Raw genomic sequence first — 25,421 nt, forward strand, 5'->3', positions numbered from 1 at the left:
AATGTCTCAGTGCACTTGAACGATTTTGCGATTGCGGACAGCTCTAGAAATGCCCGACTTCCTGGTCAGTGCCCTGACTACTGAACTAGGGAGCTGATTGAGAAGATTTAGTGTTAAAGGCACGCAATTTCTGATCTTCAAGCATATATGAAGCTGAGAATGGGACCTTTTAGTTTTAGTTTAAGTAATATTTAAATATTTACTTCTTAAATTACAGTTCACATAACAGATGTAACATTTAAACTTTTCATATTTGTTTATAAATGTATTATATTCCGATATTTCTTCAAAGGATGTCCCCATTTATGTAGTGAGTTCTAGTGAGGTTCTATTGATTAATAAGTAGGCCTACTTGTATCTAATGAATAGTTATAAATAAAGTCCAAAACACTGCGGTGAAATGGTTACTAAAAATAATTAACTACTAATGTGGTTACTAGTATGTTTGAGGAATAAATAAACGTTTAAACGGTTACCATTAGTGATGTAGGCTGTCATTATGCGCGCTTCCTGACACTGCGTGCTGTGTGTGTGTGTGTGTGTGTGTGTGTGTTAGCAGAGATTATTTAGCAGAGATGGGCCACTTCTATTAAAATGAATGGGAGAAATTGGAACGCTCAACCAAGGATCTCTGAGCTCCCAACCGTCAACGGATGTAGAAAGATGTTCCGCCTTACAAAAAAGAGCCAATCACCTTTTAGATGCAGACATCATCTGTCAATCAACTCTATAAAGCGCATGCGCGTTAGCTATACAACCCGGGAAAATCGCATTTTTAGCGTATTATGAGGTAAAGAATCACAATTTATAATTCTGGCATTGTTCGATTTTATTGCTGATTTGAAATATGTTCTTTGATCGTAATCCTTACCAACCATTTTTGAGAGTTTGCTCTTTTTCACTTTAAGTAGATAGGAGCTGCACTGTCATGACTGGAAATGGCCTCCCGAGAGTGTTCCAAAAATGGCCGACAGTGGACTGACTTGCAATAAAAACTTGGGTATTACTCAGCCAAACACACACTGGTGCCAGTGAGTTTCAGGCCTTGTTGACGTTCAGTTTGATCCTTTCTTCGCTCTCACGATCCCAGTCACGGTAAGAACGGTATCGTATCTGCGACTTGAATGTGTCAGGTTTCATATTCATATAGTGAAGTGATGTTTTTTTGTGTGAAATGTTGTTTACTATTCGAATATTTTAACTCAGCTGAGATTATGAAAACAGCGGTTGCTATTAGAGGCCTTTAGCCGCGCTGTTAACATTAGCTTAGCATCACACACACTGATGCTGTTTATTGTTATTATGATGTTTATCGTCCAGTGTTAAGGTATTATGAATCTTACAGCAGTCACTGGAATAGGGTTTTAAATACATTTTTAGTTATTTTAACACCTTGAACGTGTTTTAGATATAAAAGCGAGTTGGACAATAAACTGGTTAAACAGATTTTCTGTTTCATTCTTTAAGTATCATTATCATTTTTGTTGTGTAAAATAAACACCACTGAATTCAGTTTATCACTACAAAATCAATGTATCTCATTGGTATTTTTGTTGAATTTGATTGTTAGTTTAAAGTGAGCTAACACAGCTAGCATGAGTCATTAACACATGAGGGATTTTCATATTCCTGTGCTTTCATATCAGTGTTTATAACTCTTCAGATATGTTATTATTTGTTTTTTATTGCTATTCCTGTAGATGCCGACTATTAAACTGCAGAGCTCTGATGGAGAGATGTTTGAGGTGGATGTTGAAATCGCCAAGCAGTCTGTCACTATAAAAACCATGCTTGAAGGTAAGCTCAGCTCAGATATCATGTTCAAACTCATGTTTAAATGACCCATTCACACTCTACTATCTGGATTAGTTTTGGTTGCATTAAATATGATTCTTGTATGGTCAGATTTGGGGATGGATGATGAAGGCGATGATGACCCAGTCCCTCTGCCCAATGTTAATGCAGCTATCCTGAAGAAGGTAAAACATCAATCTCTCACAACATTCTCAAGTTGCTTTAATGGGATTGACATTAGGTTCAATATCACAAAAAACATCACTTACAACGTTTTGCCATTTGCTAGGCTCACACAGACTTTTCACTGTCAGCAGAAAGTCTGGTCCACATGTAGCCTATCTGAAAAAAAAAAAAAACAAAATCTCAATTTGACAGGACAACATGTTTGACTGACTGACATCTGAAGCGATAAATCATGTTGTTTCGGGACGTCCCGATACCATTTTGTTTTTTTGTTTTGTTGAAAGTGTACCGATACTTCCTTTTTGGGTACTCACCGTTACCTGTTTTTTTTTTTTTCTTTTTTCTTTCTCATATCAAAATGGTGTCTAAATTAATTCGTTAAATCTTTAACCAAATGAAAATGGAACAGTTACTTTTCAATATAACATTGTATTATTTTTATCAAAGGAAAAGCTTTTAGACAAAACCTCACAGTACTTTTTGTCAAGTGAAGTGCTGCATAACAAAGCATCACAGATTTTGCTTAAATGTAATATAAATAGTCATTTATTATAGTATTAGTAGTAGTATTAGAGTGATTATTACATACCTATATGCAGTAGTGATATATTTATGTTAGTACTTTTTATTTATTTAAATTGAGCTTTTATTGTGGCGGAAGCTTTTATTTTGGTGTGAAGCCCTTTCTGTTTTCTGTGTGTTTTTAACGATGGCTACTCGCATCCAGAAAAGCAGGTTGCTGCATGACCCAATATGATAATTAAACTGCAAATGGCTGATTTTTAATTAAATAAATATGTAGTTTGTATGTGCCTTGCACTACAAAGTAAATTAATGCTCTGCTCGCTGTCATCTGCTACAAACAATGCTCATGATGGTATTTTCTGTGTATGAGACAAGGGGCTCTCAGCACAACACCGGCACCACACATTTACTTTGAAGCGTGCAGCACATGCAAAGTATACATTTACAGGGCTCCAGACTGCGACTAAAATGATTGTGACAGTAATTTAAAGTCTAGTCACCATATATGTATAATATATCAAATCAATTTAATATATGCACTCATATATGTATAGAGTTGTGTTCAAAACTTTGCATACCCTTGGAGAATTGGTAATATATGTACCATTTTTAAAGAAAACATGAGTGAGCAGGCAAAACACATTTATTTCTTATGGGATTCATATTCAACTGTAGGTTATAACAGAATGGCACAATCAAAACAAAACATGGCAACAAAGGAATAAAATGAAATGACCCCTGTTCAAAAGTCTGCATACCCTTAGTTCTTAATACTGTGTATTGCCCCCTTTAGCATCAATGACAGCGTGCAGTCTTTTGTAATAGTTGTCTATGAGGCCCCACATTCTTGCAGGTGGTATAGCTGCCCATTCTTTTTGGCAAAATGCCTCCAGGTCATGCAAAGTCTTTGGTCGTCTTGAATGAACCGCACGTTTGAGATCTCCCCAGAGTGGCTCGATGATATTAAGGTCAGGAGACTGTGATGGCCACTCCAGAACCTTCACCTTTTTCTGCTGTAACCACTGGAGGGTCAACTTGGCCTTGTGCTTAGGGTCATTGTCATGCTGGAAAGTCCAAGAGCGTCCCATGCGCAGCTTTTGTGCAGAAGAATGCAAATTGTCTGCCAGTATTTTCTGATAACATGCTGCATTCATCTTGCCATCAATTTTCACTAGATTCCCCATGCCTTTAGAGCTCACACACCCCCAAAACATCAGTGAGCCACCACCATGCTTCACAGTGGGGATGGTATTCTTTTCACTATAGGCCTTGTTGACCCCTCTCCAAATGGTTGTGACCATAAAGCTCTATTTTGGTCTCGTCACTCCAAATTACAGTGTGCCAGAAGTTGTGAGGCATGTCAGGGTGTTAAAGGCTTCTTTCTGGCAATTCGACCATGCAGCTCATTTTTGTTCAAGTATCGTCGTATTGTGCTCCTGGAAACAACCACACCGTCTTTTTCCAGAGCAGCCTGTATTTCTCCTGAGGTAACCTGTGGGTTTTTCTTTGTATCCTGAACATTTCTTCTGGCAGTTGTGGCTGAAGTCTTTCTTGGTCTACCTGACCTTGGCTTGGTATCAAGAGATCCCTGAATTTTCCACTTCTTAATAAGTGATTGAACAGTACTGACTGGCATTTTCAAGGCTTTCAAGGCATTTTTTATATCCTTTTCCATCTTTATAAAGTTCCTTTACCTTGTTACGCAGGTCTTTTGACAGTTCTTTTCTGCTCCCCATGGCTCAGTATCTAGCCTGCTCAGTGCATCCACGTGAGAGCTAACAAACTCATTGACTATTTATACACAGACACTAATTGCAAGTTTAAAAGCCACAGGTGTGGGAAATTAACCTATAATTGCCATTTAAACCTGTGTGTGTCACCTTGTGTGTCTGTAACAAGGCCAAACATTCAAGGGTATGTAAACTTTTGATCAGGGCAGTTTGGGTGATTTCTGTTATCATTGTTTTAAAAAGGAGCCAAACAACTATGTGATGATAAATGGCTTCATATGATCACTATCCTTAAATAAAAGATTTAAATGTAAATTTTTGCATGATCAGTCATATTTTCAAAATCAATGCCAAAATTTCACAATTTCTGCCAGGGTATGCAAACTGTTGAGCACAACTGTATAACTATAGTTTTGGCAAGTCGTTTAGGACATCTGCTTTATGCATGACATGAGTAATTTTTCCAACAACTGTTCACAGACAGATTTTTTCACTTTTAATTGACTATATAACATTTCCAGTGGGTCAGAAGTTTACATACACAAAGTTAACTGTGCCTTTAAGCAGCTTGGAAAATTCCAGTAAATGATGTCAAGCCTTTAGCTAATTAGCTTCTGATAGGATTTTAGGTGTACCTGTGGATGTATTTTCCTACCTTTGAAGCCTACCTTCAAACTTAGTGCCTCTTTGCTTGACATCATGGGAAAATCAAAAGAAATCAGCCAAGACCTCAGAAAACAAATTGTGGACCTCCACAAGTCTGGTTCATCCTTAGGAGCAATTTCCAAATGCCTGAAGGTACCACGTTCATCTGTACAATCAATAGTACTCAAGTGTAAACACCATGGGACCACACAGCCATCATACTGCTGAGGAAGGAGATGCATTCTGTCTCCAAGAGATGAACTTAGTTTGGTGTGAAAAGTGCAAATCAATCCCAGAACAACAGCAAAGGACCTTGTGAAAATGCTGGAGGAAACAGGTAGACAAGTATCTATATCCACAGTAAAATGAGTCCTATATCGGCATAACCTGAAAGGCTGCTCAGCAAGGAAGAAGCCACTGCTCCAAAACCACCATAAAAAAGCCAGAATACAGTTTGCAAGTGCACATGGGGACAAATATCTTTTTGGAGAAATGTGCTCTGCTCTAATGAAACAAACATTGAACTGTTTGGCCATAATGACCATTGTTATGTTTGGAGGTAAAAGGGTGAGGCTTGCATGCTGAAGAACACCATCCCAACCGTGAAGCATGAGGGTGGCAGCATCATGTTGTGGGGGTGCTTTGCTGCAGGAGGGACTGGTGCACTTCACAAAATAGATGGGATCATGAGGAAGGAAAATTATGTGGATATATTGAAGCAACATTTCAAGATATCAGCCAGAAATTAAAGCTCGGTCGCAAATGAGTCTTCCAAATGGACAATGACCCCAAGCATACCTCCAAAGTTGTGGCAAAATGGCTTAAGGACAACTGACCTCTGACCAAGCTCTGACCTCAATCCGATAGAAAATCTGTGGAAAACCTGACTCAGTTACACCAGTTCTTTCTGGAGGAATGGGCCAAAATTCCAGCAACTTATTGTGGAAGGCTACCCAAAACGTATGACCCAAGTTAAACAATTTAAAGGCAATGCTACCAAATACTAACAAAGTGTATGTAAACTTCTGACCCACTGGGAATGTGATGAAAGAAATAAAAGCTGAAATAAATCATTCGCTCTACTATTATTCTGACATTTAACATTCTTAAAATAGTGATCCTAACTGACCTAAGACAGGGAATGTTTTCTACGATTAAATGTCAGCAATTGTGAAAAACTGAGTTTAAATGTATTTGGCTAAAGTGTATGTAAACTTATATAAATGAATCTCAGCTTTTGATGCCATTGAGGGACGAACATTCACTCAAGAAGGCAACACACTACTATATGCATACTATGCTTTATGTAAATACCTGTTATGTAGAGTCTGAAGGGCAGTACTAAATAAAACAAAAGATCTTTTATCCCTTATATTTGTATAAATTCTGAAGGGAGTGTGAAAACTTATGAGATAAAAGGGGAATGCAAATTTGTGCTCTCAACTATACAGTATATATACTAGACACCCGATTAATGAGCTATTAGCTGTCTTGTCTTTAGCTTTCTATCTTGGTTTTTGAACAACAATCTAAATTGAGCAATTCTGTGATGTGGCAACTGAAACAGCCATTTGGCTCCTAAATGTTTCAGTTTGGGAGCCAGTGGCTCCTTAGTTATTTTCTTAGTCTGGAGCCCTGCATTTATCTCATTAAATCACATTTGCGGTTTAATAATCACACTAGGACATAATGTGATTTTAAATTTGTGTGCTGAATGTTTATGGAATCACATTTGTACGTCAGATGTTATTGGTTTTTGGTGTCCGAGCATTGATACGAGGCAGAGTACAAGTACATGAGCACAGTATCAGACCCGATTCTTATACCAGTATCAGGACATTCCTAATGTTGTTTTTAAGTGATGTTTAGGGGCAGGCTTATATATAGGATATATATATATATATATATATATATATATCGATATAATAGAATGGAAAAGCTCAAATATTGCATAGTGATCTGCGACTGGCTTTACAGAAAAACACTGAGCTAATTAGAGGTCATGTGTCTAGACGTTGTGGTCAGAATTTCTAAAAGTAATAAGTATTGGTTATTTCACAGATGTACACTACCAGTCAAAAGTTCGGGAACACAAAAGTTTTTTTTTGTTTTTTTATAAAGAAATTGATGCTTCTCTTCCCTTGAATGCATTAAATTGATGATAAACGCATTAGTAATGCTGCAAATAGTTTTTCTAGTTTTAAATAACTTTTATATTTTTATTTTAAAATAAAATTTTTACCCATTATGTCAGCCCCATTTTCAGCAGTCATTACTCCAGTCTACTAAGAAAATAAACGTGTCTTGTAATCCTTAAGAAATTATTCTAATGTGCTAATTTGATACTCAAGAACAGAACAGTTGAAAATATTTGTGCTACTTAATGACATGTGGACATTCAGTTGCTGAATAATTATGTACAATTGCATTTCCCCTAAGTCAAATTTTGGTTTTAAAAATGGCCGAAAAGAAATTAACCCCTCTAGAATTTCATCAGTCAATGGTCCTTTTTGGGAGATGAAAGCTATTGCATGCACTGTTGTCTTGAAAAAAGAACTCAAACTACAACATTGAAGAGAAGACTCTTGGATGTTGGCATTTTAGGCAGACTTTCAAAGAAAAAGCCAGATCTGAAACTGGCAAATAAGAAGGAAAGGGTAGAATGTGAAAACAAACTTAAAAAGATTAAGTGGTAAATTACAGGAAATTCGTTTTATGGATGCATGAATCAAAGTTTGAGGTGTTGGTTATAAAATTTGGTTGGAAAGTTTGTTAAAAGTGTCCTAGAAGATAATTACATCTGAGTAGTGCTACATAACGCTTAGGATAAAACTTTACTTGAAGATCTAGAAAAAACTGACTGCTAGAATGCCTAAGGTGTCATTGCTGCAAGTGGAGAATGAACAAAGTTATTTAAATAGAAATATTAATTTGAACAATGTCTTTACTGTAATTCTCGATCAATTTAAAGCATCCTTGGTGAAGGATTTAATAAAAAACTTTTTACAAACATAACTTCGTAATGTTTCTCAACTTTTGAACTGTAGTGTAACTTGGGGCTTTCACACTGTGATACGGAGCACCGTTATTGGTTATTTGAAAGCTGTTTTGCAGGCTGTGGTACCGAACACGAGACTACCTGTAGGAGGTGGTCTGAGCTCGGTTGCAATGGAACTGTGGCTCAGTTCTCATGAGTGAGAAAGCAACCTGTAATCAGGTCTGCACTTGTCAGGAAGTAAAATAACTTAAAATAACTGACAAAGACACACGTGCACCATGAGTGGCAGGGGAACATGAGCAGAACTGCAAATAGATTGCTCGCAACTAGCTATCTCCACAGAAAAGGCTGTTTGCGAGGATCAGATATAGTCGACTTCTCTCTGACATGCATATCTGCTGAATTATGTCATGTGACGCACAAGCACAAGTGTGGTTTACTCTGGTGTGCATAATGACACCAAATAAAAAAAACTCACACAAATATAGTGACCTGCGTTGTGTTCTTTATCATTGCATGCTTGTGATGACGGAAAAGCACCGGTGTTCGACAGAATCTGAAAGAGTCTGAAACCAGACTAACATTGCAGGGGGGCACCAGAAACAATCACACTCTGATTCGGACGGCAGCAAACGCGCAGTATGAAACCACCTCAGAAAACAAAACAGAATATACAGTTCTGCACATGGATGTCCAGTAAACTTGTTACCAAGTGCCTCAAACCAATATCTAAATATCTTTCCAGATTTGGTGCCACTAACATGACAATCTTTGACAAATCCTGTGATTCGTTTTCCTCAAAGTGCTGCTTGTTTTACCCCAGTACCTTGTTAACATTACTTTGTTTCCCGATGGACTCCGGGAAACCAGCCAGTCAGATTAGAACTTGCAAAATGAGAAAGTGTTTGCCTTTTTGTTTGCAATATGCATCAGATGGTCAGTGAATGCATTGTGGGCAGTTCATGGGTGTGCCATCTAAAGGGAGAGAGATGTTGCTGTGTCAATCACTCTGGTATAGAATGATTTTGCTCTTTCATTGGCTTAAGTGGCTTTTATCTCAGTTAAAACTTCTACACTTATACATAGTTTTTTCATCCTGTACTGAGCCTTACAGTGTCTTTTAATATGCCAACAGGTTATTCAGTGGTGCACCCACCATAAAGATGACCCTCCTCCCCCAGAAGACGATGAGAATAAAGAGAAAAGAACAGATGACATCCCTGTGTGGGACCAGGAGTTCCTTAAAGTAGACCAGGGCACCCTCTTCGAACTCATTCTGGTCAGTAAAACCGATGCCTCTTTTTATGCGTTGCCTGTAATGTGCTAGATGTATATCATGTGTTGGTTAGAAGCTGGGATTTGACATTGTTGGGTAGAAGAGCTTCAGGAGCCAGTTGCATAAAACTGTTTTAGACTAGTCTTACAAGTTGTCAAAAAATTTGGTCTTTTTCAGTCAGTTGCATAATAACTTAGATCGTTTTAATTTAAGACAAAAATGTAAGACTGCAGACCCATAGGCTAACTTTCGTATACATTCCATGTTGCCATATGGCACTTTTTCACTGCAGGTTACGGTTCAACTCAACTCTGCTCGCTTTACTTTTGTGAGCTTGCTTTTCCACTGCAGTTTAGTGCAGCCTCAACGTGGGTGGGATTATAGGCTGACCGTCATAGTTGTGTCACCCCATCCAGCTCTCGTTGGATCCTCTCCTTGGCTACTAACGAGAGGAACATACCTCGTTTATTGACCACGGCGTTGTTTTGCGCACAGCCATTTCTTTTTACAATTCGAAAGTCGCGTGAACAAATGATACTGCTATCGCTGTTGCTAACTTTAAAACTAGCGGGTTGATGTCCCGTGTCGCAAATCCAGTGATGCTGGTAGTGACTATTCTTTCTGACCAATCAGTGATCTGCAGGGTTTTGACATCATATTTAGTATCGGCTCAGCTCGCTTGGAACCTCAACCGAGGTGGTACTAAAAAAAGTACCAGGTACTATTCACAGTGGAAAACCCCCAAAAAGCGAGCAGAGTCGAGTTGAGCCGTACCGTGCAGTGGAAAAGCCCCTATAGAAAATAACTGTCAGCAGAGCTTGTGGGGGCTTCAGTTGAGGGATAAAATGACTTGAGTTGAGACTTTGTAGAAGATTTGACTTCTACAATGGTAACAAAATTCCTTAAGTTTCTTTTATTATTTGGGTTAAAATCACTAAATTTGTTCATTCAATTGATTTTGAAGCATTGCATTCTTTTAATATTTTCCAGCAAAGAAAAACTGTTGAGCACCCACTGTCTGCCATTTTATTGAAGCTGTTCAGTGTCTTACTTTTCCCACAATGCAATGCCAATTAGACTGTCTTACTAAAGACAACTGTGAGCTTGTTTTATGCAACAGGCTTTCTATGGTGTCTTTAGCTAGTCAGACTTATTGTTAGACAAAGTCTTAAGTTAATGGCTATGTTTATGCAACCAGTCCCAGGTCTAAAGGTCTGTAGAGCAGTCCCACATACAGGTGCATCTCAATAAATTAGAATGTCGTGGAAAAGTTCATTTATTTCAGTAATTCAACTCAAATTGTGAAACTCGTGTATTAAATAAATTCAGTGCACACAGACTGAAGTAGTTTAAGTCTTTGGTTCTTTTAATTGTGATGATTTTGGCTCACATTTAACAAAAACCCACCAATTCATTATCTCAAAAAATTAGAATACATCATAAGACCAATAAAAAAAAAACATTTTTAGTGAATTGTTGGCCTTCTGGAAAGTATGTTCATTTACTGTATATGTACTCAATACTTGGTAGGGGCTCCTTTTGCTTTAATTACTGCCTCAATTCGGCGTGGCATGGAGGTGATCAGTTTGTGGCACTGCTGAGGTGGTATGGAAGCCCAGGTTTCTTTGACAGTGGCCTTCAGCTCTTCTGCATTTGTTGGTCTCTTGTTTCTCATTTTCCTCTTGACAATACCCCATAGATTCTCTATGGGGTTCAGGTCTGGTGAGTTTGCTGGCCAGTCAAGCACACCAACACCATGGTCATTTAACCAACTTTTGGTGCTTTTGGCAGTGTGGGCAGGTGCCAAATCCTGCTGGAAAATGAAGTCAGCATCTTTTAAAAGCTGGTCAGCAGAAGGAAGCATGAAGTGCTCCAAAAGTTCTTGGTAAATGGGTGCAGTGACTTTGGTTTTCAAAAAACACAATGGACCAACACCAGCAGATGACATTGCACCCCAAATCATCACAGACTGTGGAAACTTAACAGTGGACTTCAAGCAACTTGGGCTATGAGCTTCTCCACCCTTCCTCCAGACTCTAGGACCTTGGTTTCCAAATGAAATACAAAACTTGCTCTCATCTGAAAAGAGGACTTTGGACCACTGGGCAACAGTCCAGTTCTTCTTCTCCTTAGCCCAGGTAAGATGCCTTTGACGTTGTCTGTGGTTCAGGAGTGGCTTAACAAGAGGAATTTGACAACTGTAGCCAAATTCCTTGACACGTCTGTGTGTGGTGGCTCTTGATGCCTTGACCCCAGCCTCAGTTCATTCCTTGTGAAGTTCACCCAAATTCTTGAATCGATTTTGCTTGACAGTCCTCATAAGGCTGCCGTTCTCTCGGTTGGTTGTGCATCTTTTTCTTCCACAATTTTCCTTTCACTCAACTTTCTGTTAACATGCTTGGATACAGCACTCTGTGAACAGCCAGCTTCTTTGGCAATGAATGTTTGTGGCTTACCCTCCTTGTGAAGGGTGTCAATGATTGTCTTCTGGACAACTGTCAGATCAGCAGTCTTCCCCATGATTGTGTAGCCTAGTGAACCAAACTGAGAGACCATTTTGAAGGCTCAGGAAACCTTTGCAGGTGTTTTGAGTTGATTAGCTGATTGGCATGTCACCGTATTCTAATTTTTTGAGATAGTGAATTGGTGGGTTTTTGTTAAATGTGAGCCAAAATCATCACAATTAAAAGAACCAAAGACTTAAACTACTTCAGTCTGTGTGCACTGAATTTATTTAATACACGAGTTTCACAATTTGAGTTGAATTACTGAAATAAATTAACTTTTCCACAACATTCTAATTTATTGAGATGCACCTGTAAGTGGTTTATATTGTCCTTTAGGCCTCAGTTTTTTTGCGTCATGTTATGAATGTTAAAAGCATTGGTGATGGTGAATTAGTTTGGGTTCAAGATAATCCCAAAGATGTACAGACTTAAATAACAAAAAAATATTTAGGCTATAGAATTTCTCAATGTAAATTAAGTATAAGACCCTTAAAGGAATATTCCGGGTTCAATACAAGTTAAGGTCATTCGACAGCATTTGTGGCATAATGTTGATTACCACAAAGAAATAATTATGACAGAAGGTAACACATTTGGTGGCAGCTTACAAGCACTCAGTTGCTGTTATTCACAAAACCACATCAGTGCAGGAGAATGCCACAGCAGTAGGGGTGTAAATCGGACATTTCATCACGATATGATCTTATATCGATTATCTTGGCCTGCGATCCGATATTTGCTGATTCTTTAAAGTCTGCCGCGATACGATTTCGATTTTATTAGATTCAGGGCCCTGTGATCGATATTCCGATATTATGTGTCTATTTAACACAATCAATTATTTTATTTTTTTTTGCCCTCAAATGCAACCAAAATATAATCTGAATATTTTATTGAGTAAATATTCAAATTTGCAAATTTAGTATCCACATTGGTACATCCACAACAAAATAAGTTAGTTCAGATGTTGAAGAAAATTATACAGATAATAATATCAAAATAACGTCACACACAGGTGATCATCAGTCGTTTGATGACAGCATATTTTTCAGTTTAATTCAATTCAAAGCTCTTACATACCCATGACTTGTTTCCAGCTATCCATGCTATTCAGTTTTCTTGGCTACAACTTCCACAGTTGTAATGAAAAATTCTGTTACAGTTAACTGGGTTAATGTTAGTTATGTTGGAACTTTACAACTAATGTAAGTAAGGGTGTTGATGTGAATATGTGTAAAGTCTTATAACTAATGCTAGTGCTGTTCAGAATGTCGGAGTTGTCAAGACGTTTCACATGATGGTTGAACTGCTCCATGGTGCTTTTAAATATAAAATTCTCATGTAAAATTCAAATGGGTCGCATGCGCAACAATATCGATGGAGGCCCAAATTAATCGCGCATGTGAGCTGCTCTACGTTTGTCATGAGAGTTTGCATTTTAAGAAGCGCCCGGTTGACGTGCTCACACTGATCCTGTCACTGGAGCTCGTGTTTCGCGGGAAGCTTGGTTGACATGCGCATGGATAGCAGAGCGCAATTTGGCTTCACAGACCCTGCGCACATCCTTGTTCCATAAGATAAGGGTATTTAGTGCTCATAAAGTGAAATGAATGTAATAAGTTTGCTTCATTGCCTGACGGAAATGCGTACGGACGTGGCTGACATGAGAATATTCAAATAAAGGTGCATCTTAAAACGTATCGATGTATCGATAACATTGGATCGTTGGTTATTGGATTGATGCATCGATCCAAATCAATGGATCCTTACACCCCTACACAGCAGCATCCTTGCGTGTGGCTTGGAACCTGGCAAAGGCCAAAAAGCCGTTCACGGATGCCAAATTGTCTTGGGTGCAGTTCCGAGCAACATAGCAGTCATGACAGTGATGAGACATACCAATCTACAGTAAACATCAGATTTACACAACACAATTTACAAAAATAATATACACATAATTACATATATAAATGTGCAGTAAGGTCGTATAGTGTTGTATTGTCATTCAAGCTGTCGGTTGATAGTCAGTTGCCAGTGTGTTGTTAAGAGAAATATAATTATGACAGTCCAGTGTGAGATTAATAAAGTGCAGTGCTGATGTATTTTGATCGTGGGAGATCAAGAGTTCAAAAGTCTGATTGCTTGGGGGAAGAAGCTGTCATGAAGTCGGCTGGTGCGGGTCCTGATGCTGCGATACCGCCTGCCTGATGGTAGCAGTGAGAACAGCCCATGGCTTGGGTGGCTGGAGTCTCTGATCCTCCGAGCTTTTTTCACACACCGCCTGGTATATATGTCCTGGAGGGAGGGAAGCTCACCTCTGATGTGTCTGGTAGTTCGCAACACCCTTTGCAGGGCTTTGCGTTTGAGGGCGGTGCTGTTGCTGTACCAGGCAGTGATGTCTCATCTAAATCATCTTAATTTGCAATTGCAAGACAAGAACCACACTGTTGCAGACATGTACGAAGCCGTTGAAGCTTTCCGTTCGAAGCTGATGCTTTTTGAACAGGATCTTAAAGGAAGAAAGCTACACTTTCCACATTTGCGACAGCATTGTGAGAAACACCAGATGCAAGAGGACACGCTGATGTGCGACTTCATAACGAGACTGGCAGATAATTTCACGGAGCGATTTAAGAGCTTTAATCTGTAGAGTGAAATACTTCTGTTCCTAAAACAGCCGTTCTCAGTTCCAGCAGATGGCCAGTGGACTGCTGAGGCCATACGTCTGGCTCCATCCTTAGATGAAGCATTTTGGAAATGTCAAAGTATAACTTGCTCAGAGCACAACACAAGGAAGTTAGTGTGAGTGGCTTTTGGACAAATGTGGTTTCCCAAGCTAAATTCAAAAACTGCAGATTCATTTCAATGTCCCTACTTTCAATGTTCCCCTCCACCTACATCTGTGAGTCATCGTTTTCTATTATGAACATCAAGAACCAGGATAGAAACAGACTGTCCAGTGCACATCTTGATCAGCGTCTCAGGATTGCTACAACAGAGTATAGCCCCAACATCAGAAGCATTGGTTTAGCCAGTCGCTGTCACATATCTCATTGAATGGTGAGTAGATGTCAATGAATACAAATACAGTTTGACCCCCATCAAATCAAAGAACAATAACAATATTAATGCTAATAGGTCTAATTATTGAATCTGCAGTTTTGCGAAAGTGCAGGGAGGTGATCCCATTTAGAGATGAGTAAGAACAGTTGACTTGTATGGAGGACATGGAAATCCAGTTAGTTCATTAAAGTTTATTTTTTGTTTTTTTGTTCATTTGTTAATTGTCAACAGACAAAGTTGTTTATTTTTGTGTGTCTGTATTCAAACAAAATGTTCATAATTGTTTAAAGAAATAAAACGGGATACTAATACTAAGAAAAATAGCCAATAAAAAATCTGAATATGACATAGAATATGTGTTGTGACTCTTAACAACAAAAACAATAAAATAATAATAGCTGCAGCACAAATACTTTGTCGTAACACCGAGCGTGGTGGCCCTTGTCATTGTAACACTGACAAAATTTGGCCCTTGATGAAAACTAATTGAGGAACCCTCTACTAATATATAGGGATCTTATGATTTGGTTCGGTTCAAGATACTGAACTCACGGTTTGGTTCACGATTCTTTAAACTAAACCTGAATCAAGAAAAGTTAAGATTGAAAGTTTTTTTTTTGATTTTTTTTGAAATTATTATTATTAATACTGTAAGGGGGAGGCCACCCAATGGCCCAAGGACGGTATCCATTGGAGTGGCTGAAGGTCTCCTGCACGTTCTGTCTTATCATGCACATTAAGTTTATTTTGTTCCAATTAAATAACTATATTATTTGTTTTATGATCCCTGTTTATTTTATCTGACTCCAATTATAAAAGTTTCCAAGGATATATTAATGTTCCAGTCTTTATTATTATTATTAATTTGGTTTAACATTTGATCATCGTATTTAACTCTATATTGTACTCGTTCATTCAGATTCCTGTGTCGCTTAGAGAGTCTCACGCTGGCCGTGTACGCAGATCTCACGGTCACAAATTAGCCAGTCTTGGTCATTAGACAGAGGTAATTGGCTAAATACTAATTAGATGGCTGCTCATGTTTAATCTTTTATCTAAAAGTATTTTGTTTAGTCCCCTTAGTAAACACTTAGATTAACATTATTTCTACCCAGAGGTCATGACCCTAAACTTTACAAAGATAGACCAACAATACCTAGGTTAAAAATAGCTTTATATAATCATGCTATAGTTTCCTACGCACACTTAGCTAGAAAAATATTACAATAACCAAAGGTTTAGACTACACCCTATTTAGGCTTGGTCGATCAACTTCATGTTGTCCTAAACGGAAATTCCATATCGAGCCTGTACACTCTTAAGTACACTTGAACTAATGCCAGTCTGTTAGTCGGAGCTCTAAATTCTCAGTCGGTGTGCCCCATGCTCCACTCAGAACTGACCTTTGGTCCGCTACTAACCTGGTCGTAGATTTGCGGAAACAAGGACTTAACGTAATCTACTAAAGACAATAATTTCAGAGTAAATCAGAATAAACTCAAATATAACAATTTATTTACCAGGTAAAATAATACATTCATCAATTCCAATTAGACAATAATAAGTCAAATTTAAACATTTATCAAAACATAAGAAATAAGAATCGCATACCTGGTAGAGAAAACGACACACAGATCTGACTACAGATTTCCTGAGCTCCTTTGCCATCTCTCCTTAAGTATCCAGACAGAAAACATTGTGTACCAAATGGTATTATCCTCTGAACAGTGAGAATTTGGGGGTGAATGGGTTCCTGACTACCTGGGGTTTTAACCGTATTAACATACAGGAGATCATTTACATTGTAGGTCAAGGAGGGGGATAGACCTCCAGAATAATGCAGTATTTGGCAAAGACCTTATATCTTTGTCACCATTAGTTTTACCGACATGGGGAAAAGACCATTATACCAGTCGCACAGAGACCTCTTAAATGATATAAACACATACAGTTGCATTCTTTGTTTTCATGGTATTTGTTATATTATTACATATAAATCTTGTGTCTTTGTATTGGTCCTGAGCTGTTGAAGGGGAGAAGGGGGAGAGAGAAGTGGGGGCAGCAATGTGATTTGCAATTTATCACACTGGTGATATTCAAGTGAAGATTTCAGCTTTGTAAAGCAATGCAAAGGTGATTTGCAATTTATCACACGTGGTGATATTCAGGTGTAGATTTCAGCTTTTGTGAGAGAGTTCAGATTTGCATTTGCATTTACATTTATTCATTTGGCAGACGCTTTTATCCAAAGCAACTTAGAAAAGAAGAAAATATAAGCGAATCATCTTAAGGAGACAGTGGTACGAAAAAGTGCCATATTAAAAAGTTTCACTAGCATCAGAATAGTATTCAAAACAGATTAAAGTGCAACAATTAGTGACTGGTTAAGTGCTCATGGAAAAGATGTGTTTTTAGTCGTTTTTTGAAGACAAAGTGAGTCAGCTTCATGGATGGAGTTGGGAAGGTCGTTCCACCAACGTGGTATGATGAAGCTGAAAGTCCAGGAAAGTGTTTTGGTGCCTCTTTGTGTTGGTACAACAAGGCGACGTTCCTTAGCCGACCGCAGGCTTCTAGTGGGCGCATAGCTGTGCAGAAATGATTTTAGGTGTGCTGGAGCAGACCCAGTGACTGTTCTGTATGCCAGCATCAGAGCCTTGAACTTGATACGTGCATCAATCGGCAGCCAATGGAGAGAGACAAGGAGTGGTGTAACATGCGCTCTCTTTGGTTCATTAAAGACCAGATGTGCTGCTGTATTCTGGATCATTTGGAGGGGTCTAATTGCACATGCAGGGAGGCCTGCAATGAGAGCGTTACAGTAGTCCAGTCTAGTTATGACAAGTGACTGAACAAGAAGTTGTGTGGCATGTTCAGAGAGGAAGGGTCTTATCTTCCTGATATTGTGGAGTGTAAATCTACATGATCTTGCGGTCTTTGAGATGTGGTCTGTGAAATTTAGTTTATCGATGGTTACCCCTGGATTTCTGACCATTTTGGAAGGCGTTACTGTAGTTGCACCCAGCTGCACGGTGATGTTTTGTTCAAAAGCAGGGTTGGCTGGAAAGACAAGGAGTTCGGTCTTGGCTGGGTTGAGTTGCAGGTGGTGTTCCTTCATCCAGGCCGAGATGTCTGCCAGACAGGCAGAGATTCGAGCAGTCACTGTGGTGTCATTGGACTGGAAAGACAAGTAGAGCTGTGTGTCATCAGTGTACCAGTGTAAGAGAAACCATGTGCCTGAATGATGTTGTCTGAAGTCGAAAGTTCTTTATTATTCCATGAATTGATGTGTGTTGGGCTATCAGACATCTTGGCATTGACCTCACAATACTTAAAAGACATGCAAAACATTTCCTTTCATTTTAAATTTAGTTAAAAATACTGTTCTTAAAAGTGCTAAATGATCCATCAAAGATGGACTGGGACTAAAAATCAGCCCAGAACAGGGCAATGGGGACACCAAATGAAAATATTAGCTAATAATTCTGCTTACGGAAAATATGGAATAAAGTTAGATACATATGCTGCTTACACGCTGTCACTGATTACATACAGTGCATTCAGAAAGTATTCAGAACCCTTCATGTTTTTTCACATTTTTGCACAGTTGTTGCAGCCTTGTGATAAATTTCTTTTTTTTTTTCACATCAATCTACACTCCATACCCCATAATGACAAAGCAGACCTGATATTTCAGTTTTTTCTTTTTAATAAATTTATCAAACAAGTTATCAAAAATTTGGTTTTTGCTTTGTCATTATGGGGTATGGAGTGTAGATTCATGTGAAAAAATAAATTATTTAAAGCATTTTAGCATAAGACTGCAACATAACAAAATGTGGAAAAAAATTAAGGGGTTTGAATACTTTCTGAATGTACTGTGCATTTTAAAATATTTTAAATAAAAACAATTATTTTTCTAAAAAAATATTGTCTCTGATTACATCTAAAAATTTTCAAAAATAAATATTTAATGAAAATGTGTGCTTATCCAATTAAATAATAATAATTAACTGATGAAATCAAATAAGACATGACATTTACCATTAGGATTATATTCCCCCATAGCATTATTATACATAATATTCAGCATTATAAATAGTAGATTAATGTGGCACTATCATTAAACCTCTGTAAATTTTAATTTTCTCTTGCACAGAGCAGATCTGTCTCGTGCTTTAAATGGACATTCGGTCCCTCGTGCTGTTACACCCCTAACTAATATACACAGATGAGAAAATTAAAATTTACAGAGGTTTAATGATACCACAACAACCGCTCCACTGATGATGCCATTGCATCTACAATACACACTGCTCTCTCCCACCTGGAAAAAAAGAACACTTATGTGAGAATGTTGTTTGTAGACTACAGCTCAGCATTCAACACCATAGTGCCCTCCAAGCTAGATGAGAAACTCCGGGCTCTGGGCTTAAACAGCTCGCTGTGCAGCTTGATCCTGGACTTCCTGTCAAGCAGACGCCAGGTGGTTAGAATGGGCAGCAACATCTCCTCATCACTGACCCTCAACACTGGAGCCCCACAGGGCTGTGTTCTCAGCCACTCTTGTATTCCTTGTACACACATGACTGTGGCTCCAATGCCATCATTAAGTTTGCTGACGATACGACGGTGGTAGGTCTGATCACTGACAATGATGAAACAGCCTACAGAGAGGAGGTGCACACTCTGACACACTGGTGTCAGGAGCACAACCTCTCCCTCAACGTCAGTAAGACAAAGGACCTTGTGGTGGACTTCAGAAGAAAAGACAGAGAACACAGTCCCATGACCATCAATGGAGCACCAGTGAAGAGGGTCAGCAGTTTCAAGTTCCTGGGTGTCCACATCACTGAGGAACTCACATGGTCCATCCACACTGAAGTCGTTGTGAAGAAGGCTCATCAGCGCCTCTTCTTCCTGAGACGGCTGAGGAAGTTTGGAATGAACCGCCACATCCTCACACGGTTCTACACCTGCACTATAGAGAGCATCCTGACTGGCTGCATCTCCGCCTGGTATGGCAATAGCACCGCCCACAACCGCAAAGCACTGCAAAGGGTGGTGCGAACTGCCAGACACATCATCGGAGGTGAGCTTCCCTCCCTCCAGGACATATATATACCAGGCGGTGTGTGAAAAAAGCTCGGAGGATCATCAGAGACTCCAGCCACCCGAGCCATGGGCTGTTCTCACTGCTACCATCAGGCAGGTGGTATCGCAGCATCAGGACCCGCACCAGCCGACTCCATGACAGCTTCTTCCCCCAAGCAATCAGACTTTTGAACTCTTGATTTCCCACAATCAAAATACATCAGCACTGCACTTTATTACTCTTATATCTCACACCGGACTGTCATAAATTATATTATTATTATATTATATTCTCTCTTAACAACTGACTATCAACCGACAGCCTGAATGTCAATACAGTACAATACAACCTACTGTACATTTTATATATACTATATATTACTATTTTTATTGAATAATGTGTATCTATATTGTGTGTATTGTATACTGTACAGTGTATGTTATTATTTGTATATTGTGTTGTGTGTAATTGTGTATATTAGACTTTAAATTGTGTTGTGTTAATTTGATGTTATTGTAAATTGGTATGTCTCATCACTGTCACGACTGCTATGTTGATCGGAACTGCACCCAAGAATTTCACACACCATTGCACTTGTGTATATGGCTGTGTGACGATAAAAGTGATTTGATTTGATTTGAGATGAGCCAAAACATTATGACCACCTGCCTAATATGCTGTTGGTCCTCCACGTGCTGCCAAAACAGTGCTGATCCACTGAGGCATGGACTCTACAAGACCCCTGAAGGTGTCCTGTGGTATCTGGCACCAAGACATTAGCAGCAGATTCTTCAAGTCCTGTAAGTTATGAGGTGGAGCCGCGGTGGATTGGACTTGTTGGCCCAGCACATCCCACAGGTGCTCAATTGGATTGAGATCTGGGGAATTTGGAGGCCAGGGCAACACCTTGAACTTTTCATCATGTTCCTCAAACCATTCCCAAACAATGTGTGACAGGGTGCATTATCTTGCTGAAAGAGGCCACTGCCATCAGGGAATACCATTGTTTTGAAGGGGTGTACCTGGTCTGCAACAATGTTTAGGTAGGTGGCACGTGTCAAATTGACGTCCACATGAATGGCCGGACCCAGGGTTTACCAGCAGAACATTGCCCAGAGCATCACACTCCCTCCATCGGCTTGTCTTCCTACAGTGCATCCTGGTGCCATCACTTCCTCAGGTAAACAGTGCACATGTACATGACCATCCACGTGATGTAAAAGAAAATGGGACTCATCAAACCAGGCGACCTTCTTCCACTGCTCCAAGGTTCAGTTCCAACGCTCACGTGCCCATTGTAGGCGCTTTTGACGGTGGACAGGGGTCATCATGGGCACTCTGACCGGTCAGCGTCTACGCAGCAGGGTGCTGTGTGTTGACCCATTCCTGCCTAACCATCATTAAAATTTTCTGTGACTTGTGCCACAGTAGACCTGTCTGTTTGGATCAGATAGGATAGCCTTCGTTGCCCTCGCGTATCGATGAGCCTTGGGCACCCAACATCCTGTCACCGGTTTGTGGTTTGTCCCTTCTTGGACCACTGTCAGTAGGTACTTGCCACTGCTGACCGGGAGCAAAAGTCGCTCAGGTCTTTACCCCTACTCATTTCTCCTGCATTCAACACGTTGACTATGAGAACTGATTGTTCGCTTACCATTTAATCTACCCAAACCTTGACATGTGGCCTTGTTAGGAGATGATCAACGTTATTCGCGTCACCTGTGTATATACATAAAATATAAATACATATATTTTAGATCACAAATTAACTTTACAAAAATATAGGCTAATTCAAATGCAAGTAAATTTGAAACTACTCTTGTGTCTTCTGAAATGTTGAGATATTAGTTATAAGTCAGTTCACTGGAATAATCATACACAAAAAAAAAAAAAAAACACTGTAAATACACCACCACAATCATAAAGTACCACTGTTCAGGCATGCTATCAGAATAATATCAGAACTATTACAAATGTTTTTCTTTGCCAACTAAATACTTATTGACAGACCATTAGGGCTGGGCGATAAAATTAAGTTGATATTTATTAGAAAAAGAAATCCGATATCGATGATAAACTTTTGAGTAATTTTCTATATTTAGCCTATGTCGTACATCTAGATGATTGAATCCGGTACGTGTCGCTAAAAATGCAAGCAGTTCGGTGGAGTTATAAACAAAACTAGCTAAGTGAATCACTGTCATGTAATCAGTCTATTAGGAAGTATTAGCAGACAACCCTGCTGTCATGGAAACTGCAATGAGGCCAAAGTATATCTAGCAAGTCAGTCCACTGTCGGCCATCTTTGGAGCACTCTCTGGACGCTATTTCCAGTCATGCCAGTGCAGCTCCTATCTACTTGAATGGAGAAAGAGCAAACTCTCAAAAACGGTTGGTCAAGATTACGATCAAAGAACATATTTCAAATCAGCAATAAAATCTGTAATAAATTGTGATTCTTAACCTACTATTATGCTCAAAACCACAATTTTCCTGGCTCGTGTAGCTAATGTGCATCTAGAGTTGATTGACAGGTGATGTCTGTATCTAAAAGGTTATTGGCTCTTTTAACTGTAAGCGGGACTTCCTTTCTACATCTGTTGACCATTGGGTACTCAGAGCTCCTTGGTTGAGCATTCCAATTTCTCTCATTCATTTTAATAGAAGTGGCCAATCTCAGCTAAATAATCTTTGAGGCTTATAAGCCACTAGCTAGCAGCTAGCTATCCAGCTGATTTAATATCGTTGTGTACCGAGCAAGACAGCGCTGACAATACAATACAGCTTTCAACTGAACACAACAACTCCAACATCAACACCAATGCTGTTTATTGATGTACTATTTAGTTAAACTTTTTTTCATGATCCATAGTGCTATCACAGGCAAGAAAGTGTTTCTTCTTCTTGTGATGTTTATTGGCAGTTGGCAATCCATCTTATGGTGCATTACCGCCACCTACTGAGCTGTAGTGTGGAGCGTCACAAGAACGTCTTTCGGTGGAGTCAAACGTCAGCTGAAGAGAGTTAATTTGGCTAAATTTAATAAAAAAAGTTCACAAACCTTCTGTAGGACTCAGTCCTAAACTGAGTGTACTTTAAAAGTAGCTTACCCTCTGGAGCATATTTGTAAGCAAACAAGTCATGTTTAATTCATTATTGAGGTCTAACAAACATGTGGAATATTGGGATATCACACAGAAAATTCTGGTTGGAAATACCCAGATAAAAAGAAATAGTTTCCAAAGTGCACATGAAAAATGTATATGATATAAACATGTTAACTGAATATATTCCTATAGAAAGTTTTAAAGGAATATACATTTGCTTCAAAAAATTTCAGAGAACTTTTCACTCAGAGAATGTCAGTATCTCATGGCATCTCAAATGTTGCTTTGGTAATGCTAAAATAAAATTAAAAAGCCTGTCATGAAAAGGATTGACTGCTATTACTTCCCAGAACTGTCTGACATGCTTTTGCTCCCAGACATAAGACATCAGCCACTGAATGCTAGCAAACATCAATTTCGTCTGAGTGTTTTATTTGCACGCTGTTAACCGCAAGTAATTTATCACATTTAATAAAAGAACCATAGTGGCTATAACTTCCATTTTCATTTCTATTTTGTGCAAATTTCCACAATGATGATTTTGTTCTCTTGAACACACGGGGTGATAACACTGCAAAATTGTCTTTGTGATATTACTATTTTTTACATTGAATTAAATTCATAACTTTGATGGAAACATTACTTTTTTTGGTAAGCTAAAACACTGCGTCTTTACACAAAGATATTACACTGTTTTCCAGAGTTGAGATTATGTGGATGATGATGATTAATGCAGAAAAGGCAGTAAATGTTTATGTAAGTTTTGCACATGTGGATTTGGTTAAAAGCTCTAGCAGCATTCAGTGACTAAATTAACAAAGATAACATTTAACAACATTAAGTTCCTTTACCTGTGAACATCCTGCTGCGCTCACAGTAGTGTATTTGTGTTTTAGGTGCTGTTCTGTACACACCCACCAGATGGCACCATTTATTGGTAGATTCAATATTAACAAAAAACAAAAAGATTAAGCAGAAAAATGTAAATATTGCTTAAATAAATATCGGTAAAAGCAGTCATCAGGCGATATCTACTACTTGTGTAATGCAAAGTGTTGGTGTCTGTGTAGATAGCAAGGTAGCTCACTAGGTTTTGGAACAGACAGAGCCAGTGTGTTTCAAGATGGTTTGTAACAGGTGACGACACCCTCTTGCATGATGTCGCCACAGAGCTATCGATGGCCTTACCACAAGTAGCGACATGAGTCGTCTTTCGTGCATCAAAGAGGCAGGGAAAGAACATTGCAAATCAAGCAGCAGCCATCGGGTTGCGTGTAAACACAATGTTTGTAATGGCCTCATCAAGCACACTTCCATTTCCTCACTTTCATCTTTCTTTCCTTTGTTTAGGCGGCAAATTATTTGGACATCAAAGGTTTGCTAGATGTTACTTGCAAGACAGTTGCGAACATGATCAAAGGCAAAACCCCAGAAGAGATCAGAAAGACTTTCAATATCAAGAATGATTTTACAGAGGAAGAGGAAGCCCAGGTAAAGCAAACGCTCATTTCCTGTTTCTCCTTTGTTAAACCGTGCATGCTGTAATGTTCTTTGACTTACCAGAATGTTCTGTGTTGTGTGTTTGCTGCAGGTACGCAAGGAGAACCAGTGGTGTGAAGAGAAGTGAAGAATATCCTGATACACTTTAACACTACCGATTGTTCCAGAAAACAAAAATGATTGAAAGAAATTGCACTGCGCTGTTCATATTTGTTCAGATTCAACACAAATAAACAGTCAAATCCCTTGTGTTTTGCTAGCATGACAATTTTCATTGCTTTGTGTGGTCCAAAAGATTTTCCCCCTATTTTTCCATCATTTACTTCTTCACTGGAATGAGTAGTCTTCACCCTTATTCATGTAGAAAACATGCACTCCCTTTCATGGCTGCTGTACACAACTTTCTTTTTTTCTTTTTTTACAGAACTTTGTCAGAAGAGTAATCAGAATCCTTTGTTTTTTTTTGAGAAACAAACATAGCTTGAGGGGATTTTATAAACCTAGTCTTATTTGTGCTGATAAAATTTAACCATAGGAAATCTGAAGGTTGAAATGTTGAAACATGTCTTGTAAACTGGAAGTACTTGTTAAAGTAAATGTGTATTCTTTCACTTAATTTACTCTGCTCATTGTATAGAACTGGGCGTCTTTTACAGTTCTGCTCGTAAAAGTGGCTATTAGGATTATCAATCTTTTATTTTCGAAGAATAAAACTTATTGTGGGATTTGTCATTTTCCTTTTTGGTATATCTAATTTCATCGTTAGCCTGTCTTTACCGAGTCTGTTGCAGACCGATTGTTAAAGTTCTATCATAGCATCTGGTAAAAACCTAACTGAATTATAATGGCTTGTACTAAAATTGTGGAAATTAGTTCCTACTGTAGGTATACATTTCTTGACAAATAATACCTTTTTTTGAAAATCGACAGAAAATCATCCAAGAAGTGTCCAGCATACATGGGAACTGATTCAGTATGTTTTTAAAAGCTTCTCAGGA

General features: G+C 38.7%; 1 protein-coding gene across 1 annotated transcript; it reads left to right on the forward strand.

Annotated features, from left to right (window-relative positions):
• Positions 1–942: 942 nt before the first annotated feature.
• LOC127429165 (S-phase kinase-associated protein 1) lies at positions 943–25,148 on the forward strand. The gene is made up of 6 exons (XM_051678038.1): positions 943–1,095; positions 1,701–1,797; positions 1,906–1,979; positions 9,014–9,157; positions 24,274–24,414; positions 24,515–25,148. The coding sequence occupies exons 2-6, from the start codon at positions 1,701–1,703 to the stop codon at positions 24,548–24,550; spliced, it is 492 nt and encodes a 163-aa protein (XP_051533998.1). The 5' UTR covers positions 943–1,095; the 3' UTR covers positions 24,551–25,148.
• Positions 25,149–25,421: the final 273 nt, after the last annotated feature.

The sequence above is a fragment of the Myxocyprinus asiaticus genome, chromosome 38 (assembly GCF_019703515.2).
Source record: "Myxocyprinus asiaticus isolate MX2 ecotype Aquarium Trade chromosome 38, UBuf_Myxa_2, whole genome shotgun sequence".
NCBI lineage: Eukaryota > Metazoa > Chordata > Actinopteri > Cypriniformes > Catostomidae > Myxocyprinus > Myxocyprinus asiaticus.